Source organism: Nelumbo nucifera, chromosome 7 (genome assembly GCF_055504915.1).
Source record: "Nelumbo nucifera cultivar China Antique chromosome 7, China Antique-T2T, whole genome shotgun sequence".
In the NCBI taxonomy this organism is placed as follows: domain Eukaryota; kingdom Viridiplantae; phylum Streptophyta; class Magnoliopsida; order Proteales; family Nelumbonaceae; genus Nelumbo; species Nelumbo nucifera.
Window position 1 is genome coordinate 13,745,211 of NC_142655.1, and position 14,104 is coordinate 13,759,314.

General features: G+C 37.2%; 1 protein-coding gene and 1 pseudogene across 1 annotated transcript; both read left to right on the forward strand.

Moving 5' to 3' along the window:
• The first annotated feature begins 1,201 nt into the window (after positions 1 to 1,201).
• Positions 1,202 to 2,171, forward strand: LOC148790187 (peroxidase 12 pseudogene; annotated as a pseudogene).
• Positions 2,172 to 9,237: 7,066 nt separating this feature from the next.
• Positions 9,238 to 11,562, forward strand: LOC104611333 (Calcium-dependent lipid-binding (CaLB domain) family protein). The gene has a single exon (XM_010278347.3). It carries the CDS (start codon positions 9,961 to 9,963, stop codon positions 11,293 to 11,295), a length of 1,335 nt encoding a protein of 444 aa, XP_010276649.1. The 5' UTR covers positions 9,238 to 9,960; the 3' UTR covers positions 11,296 to 11,562.
• The last annotated feature ends 2,542 nt before the right edge of the window (positions 11,563 to 14,104 follow it).

Genomic DNA, 14,104 nt, shown 5'->3' on the forward strand with positions numbered 1-14,104 from the left:
ACCTGAATACAGATTCAGATCTGGAAACCTCCTAATGAGATTAGGAGAGAGCTAATATAATCTGCAGATAAGATAAGGGCTTATCCTTATCTCTTAAAGAGGACTCCTAATCCAAATACAGATTAGGAATAGGAAACTCCTAATGAGATTTGGAGCTCCCTTTAAGGCTATAAAAGGAGGAGGGGGCAAACCATTCAGCCCATCCCAGAAATCTCAGAGATACAAGATCTTAGAGCACAGAGAGAAGTCGAATACAGTGTGACTGCACCTTCTCCCTGCGTCCTCCTCCTGCCGCCGCCATACTGCCAGTTCGTTCTCTAGTTTTAGGAGTGATCAAGATCAGTTCTTGATATCAGTCTTTGGAGAAAGACTAATTTGAAGTTGTGCTCAGTGCCTCCATCGAATTCTCATGAAGGGTTCGGTTTTTGGGAAGAACACTACTAATTCTGCTCCACCCTACACTGTGTCATCTTCAGTGGGAGCAGTCTTTGGAGACTTTCTTTGGGCATGAACACCTTCATTGGGAGATACTATTTCTTCGTATCAGGCATATCCCTCTCATTCCTTTTGGTTCAAATCTGGTTCGGTTCTTGGTTCAAGATTGATCATTGAAAAATGCAGTTTTTCTAAAATAGGGAATGCGATTCTCACATGGGAGAGAGAGAAATTTTTGAAATTTCGCCCTATCTTCCTGCAGGGTTCAGCCATCCATATGATGGATCTCTCATCCCTTCATGTTGAAGGGTGGTTGGTAGACGGCGAAGTGATCGGAATGTCACTGCCGACCACCTAGAAGGTCTTTTCCGACAATAAAATGACCAAAATCCAGTGTTTTTCAGGTCTGAGGTTCCTTGAGAAACAGAGAAGAAAAGAGCAAAGTTTCAGCCGTTTCAGAGCATAGAGTGGCTCTAATACCAATTGTTAGATATAATGATGACTGTAGAAGCATTCTTTGCTCTAGAAATGGATTGAAATAAGTAAAACCGACCTTGAGTTGTTGATGTGAAGTTGGCATCCATGGCTCTATTCCGACATTAGAGACCTTTAGAAACACCTCTTGCAGTTTTGTTATTTTCTTTCTTTCTCTTCTCTGTAAGAAAACTAATCGAAGAACACTTTGTTCCTTGCTGAACTGCAAAATCTGAAAAGTAGAGTATAATGGGGACTCTTCTCTCTAGTCACGGTTGCTCTCAACCGATGGATGGCTAGTGTGTGTGTGTATGGGGTTCTATTTGTAGAGACCGAATCGCCTAGAGAGGGACCTTCCTTTATGGTTAAGGAATTGTAAACCAGAAGCTCCATAAACCTCTATTTTACAAACCATTGGATATAAAACAATATACTCCCTCTCTCAGTGGGAACCTTAGGTGGGCTTCTAGAATAGCTTGCCATTTCAGCAGCTAGTTCTAGACACTTCTGGTCCCAGTTGCTGATTCATCTTTAGCTATAAGTTCTAACAATTTATACTCTTCTCTTCTCGACGGATCAAAGAGTAGAAGCGCAATGGACTCAGCTTCGCTACAAGGGACGAAACAGTGGCTAACCTTCTAGCTACCCATAGCAATACCAGCATCATTCTAATTCATTGGCCACCAAGAACCTCAACGCCACTGACGCTGTCGCGCTCTCCGACGGCCACACACCATTGGTATTGGCCACTGCACATCGTTCACCGATCGCTTGTATCCCAGCCATGATTCCACCATGGGCAAGTTCTTCGCCAATCAACTCAAGCTCATTTGTCCCACAACCACGACCGATTTGGACATCCAAATTCCGAATGTGTTTGACAACAAGTACTGCGTAGATCTCATGAACCAGTAGGTGTTGTTCACCTCTGGCCAGGACTTGTACACCGACTCAAGGACTCGACCCATCGTTACTAGCTTTGCACTAAACCAGACCCCGTTCTTCGAGAAATTTGTGTATGCCGTGCTTAAAATGGGTCAACTGAGTGTGTTGACAGGGACCCAAGGAGAGATCTGTGCCAATTGTTTGGCTTGCAACTCCACTAGCATATATCTGTCATCTATCACCGACGAGGAACAAGGCGGAGGAGCGCAGTTGATCCTCAAGGACCCAAGTTTGTGTACGCCATGGTCTTTTGTGTGTTGATCCTGGCAAGCTGACTTATTGGTGCTACATGTTTAATAAAAGGGCTTTTTGTAATGAACTTTCACTTGTAGTTTGTAGATTATGGTTCAAGTTTTAATGAATTTAAGCAATAATGGAAATTAACAGAGTATGGACTATGGACTCTTCAACCTTCTAGCTGAGTTCTATAATTGGAGCAAATTAATTACATGACCCGAGTTAATGAGCTTGGGTTCCACTAGAGTCTTGATTGATCAAATGATCGGCCCAAGGGAATTTTCACTTTCCAGCTTCTGGTTCAGTGTGACCTTGGAAAATCTGGTACGGAAAGCCCGTGAAAATTGCAAGTATCCAGGTCCAGTTTGATCAATGATGGTGTGGATCTATTGATAAGAACAACAAAAAGATGAGGATCTGTTGATTAGAACAACAAAAATATGAGGATACGAGAAGAAGAAGAAGAAGAAGAAGAGAACGCACTAAGTTGATTTTGCGCCGCTGCTGGTGGCTTGGCGGAGGAGAGTATGGGAGGGAGATTCAAAAATTTGATGGAGATTAAAAATGACATGTAAGTTCCATTTTAAGAAGCACCGTTAAGTTAGTGACACTGACGTGGGTGTTTCTGATTGGTGGGTTCATGCGTCCAGTGAACCCACCGGTGCACAGAATGCAGACTTAATAATTAAGGGTTGTCAATGAGTGGGGACTGGGGGTGTACCTGATAGAATTGAACCGACTGGCCAATTATGTTTGTTTTGGTTCTATGTTTTGTTCCAATTATAATTGGATCAGGACCGGTTTTTTTGTTTTAAACCAATTCAGACCCAAACCGGTTGTTTATTTAATAATATATAAACAAACTCCTGTTTTTTATAATGTTTGTTATATTTTATGTATAACTATATAAAATAATTATAGTTAAAAGCATATTTTATCAATAACTTAGTATTTTATTTTCAGTTTTATTAAGGACATATTATCTAAATGAGGTTTTAAGTGGTGATTGGAATTGATAATTATAGATGACAAGTATAATCAGGTCAGACCAAATTGTCTTAATAAATAATTGGTTCGGTTATGGATATCGATTTTGTCCTAATTGTTAATTACAATGGGACTTGCATGCCCCGTCCCAAATCAGACCCGGCTCACTGACAGTCCTATCTAAATTCAACAGCCTGGGCAACTGGGATTGAATTTGTTAAAGAGAATATTAGAATTTAGGGATAAATGTTCTATCAGCGAAAAAAGTGAGAAAGGAAATAAATGAAGCTATATCATTTTGTATCATATATTTTTTAAATATTCAGAAAGATAATTGAATCCAAATATGTAAGTTGAACTACCAAAGAGGTATCATATCTAGGGATCATAATTAAATTGGTTGTAAAATGGGTATTTGATAGTTTTTATCTTAGATTGGGTTGGCTTGAAGATTTTGGTTAGGGTTGAAATATACCAACTTGATATAAATTGATTTGGGCCAAAGGTCTCAAAAGTTAGGACCTAATCAATCACAATCACAACATACAAACATGAAACATGTTTGAGATGTGTGGGTGTTGGGGTCATACCTTGGAGACAGCGGTCATGTTTAAGAAGTATGATTATAGATCACGTTGGGAGCTGTGTCGGTGGCACCATGTTGGAAAAATGGGACTCTTTTGGACAATCCAACCCTATCCCAACTTGGCCTATCAAACTTGTAATCATGTATATTCTTATATACTTCTAGTATTTGTGTATTTTTCTTCAATGACAAATTTTGTGATAAAGATAATATATAATAAATTTCTAAAATATTTTGTAATTTTTTATATAATGATAAATATGTCTAAATAAAATTCTTGCAAAAGTAACGGGAATTAATAAATTTTTTATTATTCTTATCTATATCTATACTACTAACAAAAGAGAGAATAGCCTCATTTTCGAGACTTTTCATTAGATATTTTTATCCCTTATCTAAACAATATACAACGGACATAAAAAATGGCATATATATCATTTACTCTCACTCCAAAACTGTCCACTTATAACTGTTTAAAAACTATCCATTAATTGTAAATAGTTTTGCCTTGGAGATACTGTCACGTGCAAATGCATGTACATGTTTACTAGTTTATTATAGTTCATTAATAAAATTAATAATTTTTATCAGTTATTTTCGTCAGAATTTTATTTGAATTCTCGTTACCTTTGCAAGAATTAACTTCTATATATGATAAATCCAACTTCAGCTCCTTCAACCGTTAAAAACCTTACAATGAACTACTAAAGAAAACATCACTTACTTTTGCAGATATCTTGCCATCCAATGATGTGGCCTTTAAGGTAACGGAAATAAAAAATTAACCCACCATATGGTGGGAATAAAGAAGAGAAAACTATCTGCTACCTTAATGATCATGAACTAAACCCAACGTTCAAAGTATCAACACAGTATTAGTGCTTTTTTTTTTAAGTTTTATTTTTTTTTCAAAACCGATTCAGAGGGGTTGATTTAAGTCCTAGCTACCCTCTGAACCATAGTCTGCCCCAATACACCCCTACAGGGGTCGTATCGGGAAGCCACCGGCACGATACATATCGGCCAATATGGGCCAATTTACAAACCTACTTCAGCTAGACTGGAATAACAGTTTAAGATTTTACATAGCGTTGGGCTAGGGATGATCTAAACCCAAAACAACCCAGCCCCAAGTTGCTAAAACCCATCAATGCCTTGAAATATAAGTCATCAGTTCACTAGTTCAACCATCCAATCTAATATAGGTTTGAGTTGGCAATGCTATATCGTAGCTTAATCTTAATCATGGGGAATAAACTAAACCCGCTCAAAATTGAAAGAAAATTTATTAGGGCCCCTTTGGTTGGTGGGAATAGGGGTCTGAAATTGGAATGGGCCATTCCAGTTCCAACTGTTTGGTAGGGAAGAATTGGAATCACATTCCCATTTCTAGTGGAATGGCATTCCCTCCCCCTCCCTAGGGAATGAAATCTCATTCTAGTGTATTCATATTCCCATTTTGATTCCTGTTTGAACCAAACAAACTATGGGAATATATCATTTTGATTTTGATTAAAAAGGATTTTGATTTCAACTCCAACTGCAAACCTAACAAACCCTTAGTTTTGTTTTTGGTTCCATGGGGTTACATAACCAAGGCGTAGCCCATCCCCGAAACCCATGACCTCCCAACTAGGGATGAGCATAGGTCAATTCGATTCGGTTCCATGACAAAAACAGGATCAAAACCTACCTTGTGAAGGTCGATTCCAAAGTCGGTTCTAGCCTTGGTGGTTTCGGTGTCAGTTCCAAGGTATACCTGTGGAACCTGTTCTTTCTTTACTACCTCTTTAAAAAAGAAAAAAAAAGAAAAAAGAAGCATGTTCTTTAAAAACTTGATTTTTAATAAATATAATATATAGTTTAAAACTTATATTATCTTTATTGATTAAATTGAGTAGCTTAATATGTAGATTATCATTATATGGTTCAAAGCTTATAATTTAAATTTAAATTTGTAAATATTACCTTTTACATTACTTATTGTACATATTCAAATGTTAAAATGAAAATAAATGATCAAATAACTTAAGTCATTGGTTAAGTGAGACCATGGCCTTTATGACCATGAGTGCTTGGGTTCAAATCTTTGCATCCCTAAAAGTATTTTAGGGTTTATTTCAATGTAAGCTCAGCTCCATGGCAGGTTCCACCAAGGCCATCCAAGGTCAGTTCATCAAGTTGGTTTGGGTAAGGTAAACCCTTAGACCTTGGAACGGCCTAGGTGGGGGTTGGTTCCAAGAATTTGGAACCAGACCCTACCCTATAACAGATTGTATAGGGTTAGTTCAAGGTCAATTCGAGGTTGGTTCCATTCGGTTCCCGGGTAGAACCTACCCATTTGCTCACCCTACTCCCAACTATGGTGAATTTGATCCGAAGCTTCCGCAACAACCAGCCAGAGAGGCCCATCATACAATTGGCACCTTCCCAAAGTTCAATTAAAACCTTGCTGACACCTTGTATTCGCTAATAGATAAATCATCTTAGAATCGTAGAAGATAGCTGCCCATCATACAATTGGCTCTACAAAGGGAGGGGTTGGGTTAGGAACGTTTTGCTTGCAAACTAGGTTTAACCTAGCCTTTTACAAAATACATACACTAGTATGTGTATGTGTGCTTTGCATGTGACAAATTTTGTGATGATGATATTATATAATATGTTAACAAAATTTTTTACATTCTTTTATATTTCTATGTCTATAAAAATTATTCTTATTTGTCACACTTATTATATTTCATTAATATAGAAATATGCCTAAATGCTTTCTACATAATATATATATATATTTGTAAATTTTTGTGTTTTTATCTTTTTAAAAATTCATTATTTAATTATAACTTCACAAGTTGACACATTTAACCTCAAATGTTGAATTGATCTACCACCAAACAGGAAAGTAATTTTACTTTTGTGTTAGTTTTGAATTTTGTATTTTATTTATATCATCAATCGAAAGTTAAAATATTAGAGATGCATCCAAAAGTATGGATGTAGATCTACTTGATAGAATTTATTGTTTTTATTTTGTGAAAATAATATCTTAAATATATGATTCAATAAAAGAATAAGAATTAATACCCTAAGATAAAACTTAATGACAAGGAATTAAATGAGGAGAAATGCAATAGTTCAAATTACATTTTGTGCCGTTACAATTAGAGAATGACCAAATTCAAAAATGGGGGTATTCTAATCAAGAAAAGGATTCTATGAATGTTAATGAGAGTTAATACTTTAAATATGAGACTTAATTAGAGGGATTGAATGAGGAGAAAAGTGAATTTTTAAATTGCATTTCCATCCTTAAAATTAGATAAGGACCAAATTAAAAAATTGGGATAATTTAGTCAAACAAAAGTTCCACATAAATAAGCATTAAATGAAAATATAAAATGACATTTTTACTATGCCTTGTTTTCCAATTATTGAACAAAAGTAGTTTTGTGTCTTTTTATCAAATAAGCAGTACTAAATGAATATGCAAAATAATAATTTTGCCTTTACTTGTTTTCCAATTCAAACTTTAGAGAGGGGGCATTTATTGTCCAATGAAAATTCCAAAGCCAAGGACACCTATTCATATTTTTATAAATAGTATATATATACATTTGCTCCTGGAAATTTCCTTTACTTAGTTGTAGGGGTGATCTCAGCCTAGCCCAGTCCAAAATTATTATGTACAACACGTTATTGTGTCACCTCCATCCAAAGTAGCAAAAGATCTAAAGAAACTTGTAGAGTTAGGGTTTTATTTTATTTTCTTTTTTTTTTTGGAAGAGAGGCAAAAGATAATAAACATGGATGGAGGGCTAAATTGGTCTATTATATTAATATTATAAGTGAGAATTGTGGATAATTTGAGGCATGAGGGGTATCGAGGCTTCATTCGTGCCAATACCACCACTAAGGGTGCAATTCAAATTGGCCCAAGTTAACATTTTACACTGCTTTAGGCTCGGATTTAAGGTTGGGCCTATTCAAATTTTGCCTGAGCCCGTTCAAGTTGCACCCCTAGGCTCCACCCTGCTCTAACTTCACCTGTAGAGGGTTTTTGTCCATGGGGTCACACTTGATGTACACAGCAATAAAGAAAGTTTCTTTTAATTGAATCGTACCAGTAACTGATAGAGCCTATTCTAAACTACAAACTACTGTAAGTATTTACGTTCAGGTTTGGGTTCCAAATTAATGGATCTAAATCGTATGGGCCGTCTGATAACAGGTGAAGTGGTAGAACTGAAAAGGTTTGGGATGTTGAAGTTGGGTGGTTTATTAAATGCTTGAAGATTTTATTATTAAAGGATCTTGTAAAGGTTTTCCTACCTTTTCCTACTTTTTCCTTCAAACCAATCACAGTTTAATGTTTTATATTGTATATATTTAATATTGTGAAACTTATTAGAACCTCTCCTGTATTTTGATCTTCATAGAAACCTCCCTTCATTTTTAAAATAAATATATGTAATGAATTTTCTCTATAATATGGCATGCAATATGTATAAAATAACACATAACATATCTAGATATATTATTACAAAAAATCCCCTGGCTGTGTATGGTTGGCCTCATCTATGTTTGTTTGCTCTTCTTCCTCCCCCATGATTGCCCCATGGTCCCATCCACATTTATTCCCCACTTCCCCCCAAAAAAATGAAATTCCTGGTTCCACACCTAAATAACCAAACAGAACCTCAAATTGCTCATGGAGCAGTATGTCATGTACTAACCAACGAAAGTGTTTGGATGCCATAAAATTGGTCTTTGTTCATTTAATTCTGTTATATTTAAAGTGGAAAAAATCCGTCATGTTGTATTTGGTAAGAATACAAATGTAAAAATGTTCAATCCAAATACAAATATGTACAGTTCATAAAAAATGCAAACTGGGGGTGAGTTGGTTTTGCATTGTATTCTTATATTGACTTAGATTTGGGTACAAAATTCGTTTTCATTTACAAATTTGTCAAAAAAAAAAGACAAATTTATTGGCTTCTTAAGTATAAAAATGTATCATGTCTAAAAACTAAGCCATAGTAAAAATTTGCTTGAATTCATTCAACATTTGCACTCTTACCAAATATAACCTTATACTTGCAAAAATTTTAAAAAGAATGTACTTATTTTCTGGTGCATTTATCTCAAACTTTTTTGGGAGAAGTACCGATCAGCCCAGTTCAGAATTTACTAGCCATAAAGTACAGGGGAATGCATCTGACCGTGAATTGATGCCAAATTCACGGGCAGAATGTGGTTTATAGGAAAAAATGGCTAATCGTAGGGGGTGGCTGGAATTCAGAATTCTGCATCGTGTGTATTCTTACCTTTCCCAACTTTTTTTTCCTTTTACGAAACTTTCAAAGAAGCCGTGATGACCTCCACTTGGCTAAAAGACAGCAATAACCGACTTCGGAAGACCACATTGTTGGAATGGAATGGATGCTTCCACGATCATGGTGGGGACTGATAGAATTCACTACAACACACAGAAAAGAATTCAACTCTTTTGCATTAAGATACCTTAGGATAGAAGACTACAATCCAACGGTGATCTTAGAAGGGCTACAGTTGTGTCCTTGGATCAGAATGTAATTTATCCATCTCCCAAAAGTTATCTGCAACAGGTGGACAACATCATGGCTGTCCAAGGATTCAACACTACGAGCAATGGTGAAAAGGACAAAAAAGAAAAGCCAGACAGTCTTCTCCCAAGGCATCTATTGGAGTGGAGATTGAGGGAAGAAAGCAATTGGGGTTTGAAGACTAAAAGGACCAAGTGGGTCCTCCATTTTCTTCAGTGGAGCAGTGACTCTTCAGTCTTCACTGCAATCTGAGATCTTAAGCAAAGAAAACCCAACAATGTCAAGTCCACCCACCTACAAAAACAAAAGAGGAAAAGAAAGTAAAACACAGTGTTGAAAAAAGAGAAGCAAACAACCTCAACAACATCATCAGCATCAATTTTCTTCTTTTCTTTCTTCTTTAGATATTCGAGTTCACCTACTCTAATACCGACCACTCTCCACCCCAACTTGCAATTTGCAAAAGCTCCATTCTTCGATCAATAGTAAGTCTCCCTGCAACTCTTTAGCCTTTTGATCAGTTTTGTTCAGCTTCCAGTTGTAAGTGAGAAGAAGAGAGAAAATTGGGTTTTCTTTTCTCAAACAACTCTGGTCTTGTTCTGGGTTTTTCTTTCCTCAATTCTGTAGGCGGTTGCTAACCCATCTCTTGGAGCAGAAAACAGTTAGAAGAATCTAACGAAGAAGTTATATTGCAAAGTTTTTTTGGTTGGGATGGATTCGTTTCGTGAGGCAGCTGGGTTCTGTTACAATCCAAGTACAGAGGCTATGGGAGAGGCAGATGGAGATAGAGAGTTCTCAGGGATTCTAGAAATTTATGTTCATCATGCCAGGAACATCCATAACATCTGTATCTATGACAACCAAGATGTGTATGCGAAATTCTCCCTCACTTGCAGCCCAGATGAGACCCTTTCAACTAGAATTATCAATGGTGGTGGCAAGAACCCAGAATTCAATGAGAGCCTGAGAATGAAAATAACCCAGATTGATGCAGTCCTCAAATGTGAGATTTGGATGCTTAGCAGAGTCAGAAATTACTTAGAAGACCAATTGCTAGGATTTGCTTTGGTTCCCACATCGTTAGTTGCAGGAAAAGGCAAGGTAACCCAGGATTTCACCCTTTCATCAACTGATCTTTTCCATTCCCCCGCCGGAACTGTCAAACTCACTTTGTTTCTCAACACATCCCTGCCTATTACTCCCTCTGAAACCAATTCGTCCATCACCTCAGAAGTTGTGTTGCTTGATCGCAAATCCTCGGAGGCTGTATTGGATCCAGATGAATATGGGAGGATAGAGTTCCCTGACATCAATGTGGCGAGGGAGAATCAGCAAATGGTCTCACAGTATTTCAACATGGCAGAGCACAACTTTGCTTCAAGGACTAGATTAATAGGACCCACTCCTTTCCTTCATCTTGGTGCACGTCTGCAGCCCGTGGATGACTACGACATGACAGTAAACTCCTCGGAGGAGAACTGTGGTGGATCTGTTTCTCCAAATGGAAGCATCCACAATTCTGGGTTCTTCAGTTCTACTACAACTAGCTTAAGTGATGACAGGAACTCGGGTGACTCAATGGAGAAAAAGAGTAATATGGCTGGTGATTCATCCAGTTCTCAGGTGGCCTCAATCTCCACAGAGGCTCATCAGAGCTCTGGAGCTTCTCCAGACACACCCACTTCAAAGAAAGGGAATGATGATACAGATGAAAAAGAGCTCAGTTTTACAAGAAAGAAAGAGGAGAGTTCCAAAGAAAGCAACCCCTCTTCTTCTGACTTGGGTCCAGTGTTTACAGCTCCTCTGGGGAACATCAACCTTGAGGCTGAGCAGACAGCCATGCAGCAGCAGATAGTTGATATGTATATGAGGAGTATGCAGCAGTTTACAGAATCACTGGCGAAGATGAAGCTTCCAATGGATCTTGGTAAACCAGAATCTGATGACCATGGTGATGTTATACAGAATCGTAATGGCAAATTGGAAACTGATAAAAAGAAGAAAGATGGGTCAAGGGTATTCTATGGTAGCCGTGCTTTCTTCTGATGGACTTGTGCTATTTAATTGCAGTGAATAGCTTAATTTACATTAACTTGGTCTTCCTTGTCTTCCTTGGTAAGTGCTATTTATGACATAGGGTTTCGAATTCAAGGCTGTTAACCTAGATGACCATATATATATCTTTTATGTACTGTTTTTGACATAAAGAAGCCTTCTGTTTATGTCCTAAGGCCTGGTTTGTTTACAGTGTAATTTCATTTGCACTGGTGCAAGTGTATTGGAATGCAAATGATTTGAGTGTGAATTCTGATTTTTTCTTGTCTTAACTTTCACCCTATCTTGTTTGCTTTTATCACAGATGTGGTAAAGTAAAACCTGAAGCAAAATAAAATAAAATCTGAAGCAAAAGTGGACTAGAGTTTGCATTTTTGCCATTTGTACTCGTGCATTTGCATTAACAACAATGAAATTGCACTGCAAACAAATCTGAGGTGTGACAAGTTGGCCATCCAGATCTGTCTTTAACTTTCTCAGTTATTTCTCTTGTCCTGTGATAGCAACAATGTATCCTTGTGATTGTTCATCATTGCCTTATGCTTTGAAATCAGACATTTTTTGGCTGGTAAAGTTCAAGTTCCCTGTCAAAGAAGTACCCACCAATGTTGATAACTTGTGCATGTGGAATGAATCACACAAAAACCGGTGTAAATGTCCTGAACTGGTGATTCATAATATCTTGTCTTCCTTTATCTGTTATTGCTGACTTACTTCCAATTGGATTTTGGGACATCCTTTTGGATCCATATAATGGCTCAGCAGTTGTGTAAATGGCTTCTGTCCGTGATGCTTGAGTAATTATAATGCCTGAATATTTGTCGCTTTCATCTGTATGAATGGTTCTAGAGACATGAAATCTGGTTCAGAGTTTGTCCATAGCATTCTCTTGGTAGCATTGAGGTTGGACCTCATGACTGACCATGCTGGAAACTTTTTGGTTTCTCTTTTGCATGAGTATATAGTTTTTGTTTTCATCCTCATTTTTTTTCCTTTTTCCTTTTTCCTTTTCTTTTGCTTCACTTCTTTTGGGAAAACCTCCATCAAATATATGACAGAATGGAAGTCTGGAGGTAGATTGCTGTTACTTAAAAAAAGGCCATCACCTAATATTGGTTTCAGCCATCTGTCTTGGGAGAGGTGGAATGGAGTGGCATTCTTTTCTGTACAAAAGTGGCTTTTATCATACTGGAGCTTAGTGTTTTCACACTTTTCAGCCCAAGATTGCTTTTACTTCTTTCTGGTGTTGGACTATATACCTCTACCAGTTTTGTGATCCCCACTCTGACAATGTAAAGATGAATCAACTGAGGCACATTGTATTTTCAATAATAGTACTCAATGACAACCTTGAGGCCAATGTGGATGGATGTTAAATCTTTGTTTAGTGTGCATCTAATTATGTGCATATTTCATTATTTACGCTCCACTTGTTTGTAGCGTGAACTTCATTTGCACTAGTATAAATGAATAAGAGTGCAAATGGGTGTGTAAATCCCAATTTACTTATGTTTTAGATTAGGCTTTGTTCTATTTGTTTGCAAGAAGATGATGTAGTCACCACTTTATATAAAAGAGAATGGAGGTTTGAGTAAGGTTATTTATTTGAAAGGGCAAGGTGGGAAGAAAATTGATGCGGTCCCCACTTTATACGAAAGATAACGGAGGTTTGACCGTGTAGGGAAGGTTATTTGTTCTTGCTAAGGTAGGAAGCAAATTGATGTGGTTCCTGCCAAGGTTAAAGATTTCGACACGATACAGGCTTTTTATTTTTGATACGCCATTTTTAAGAAATTCGTTTTTCAATAATTGAATAATATAAAAATGGCCCACTTTTGATATTTTGAAAAAAATACTAAAAAATGTAAAAAAGTGGAAGGTTCAAACTACCACCAATACACACCATCCACCATATCGGGGTGTATTGATATTTCGAACCTTGGCCCCCCACTTCATATGAGAGAGAATTAAGTTAGGTGGAAAACGGTCCAATGAGACAAAAAGCACACATTTTTCATCAAGTAATGGTGCAAAATCATAGTTGCAAACAAATGGATGCAAAAGCGAATCAGGTGTAAGATTTTTATCCAGTTCAGATTTGCATTGCAATCAAACAGAGCCTTGAAGGCAAGCCTAGAGAAATAGAGAATTTTGCAACAACATAATAATCCATGGTTTTTAAAACCGGACCGGATCAGATGGTTGGACCGGAAAAACTAGGAACTGATCATCTGACCAGTTTTGTTTTACCCCAGAGCTGTCCTTTTGGCCAAAAACTATTGATTTGGTCAGGAAACCATTGACCCAGGTGGTCAAACTGTTCAAACCTATCAGGATTCGACCTGCCCTTGAATCCCGTTAGACTGATAACAGTCAAAGTAAAAGAAAGAGAGAAAGAGAGAGAAGAAGAAGAAGAGAAGAGAAGGGAGAGAAAAATCTAGTTCGAACAAGAGAGAAAAGCCACCTCTCCCATTCGGCCAGATTTGTTTTTATATTATTAATACTTTGGAAATTACACATGTGCCCCTACTTAAGTGAGGGACATAAGATCTAGCATAACCTTACACATCAGCAACTTAAACATAAGCATAAAGATAAAAATACCCCTACATAGTCGACATTAACACTCTCCCTCAAGCTGGTGAGTATATATCATATAATCCTAGCTTGTTACATATGTAATCCACTCTTCCCCAACCCTTTAGTAAACAAGTCTACCCACAGGTTTCTTGTATTAACATATGTAGTATCTATCACTCCACTCAACACTTTCTCTCTCACAAAGTGACAGTTAGACCTA

Bases quoted from the DNA above. Each gene is read 5' to 3' on its own strand.
- LOC104611333 (XM_010278347.3), top strand. From the start codon at position 9,961: ATGGATTCGTTTCGTGAGGCAGCTGGGTTCTGTTACAATCCAAGTACA.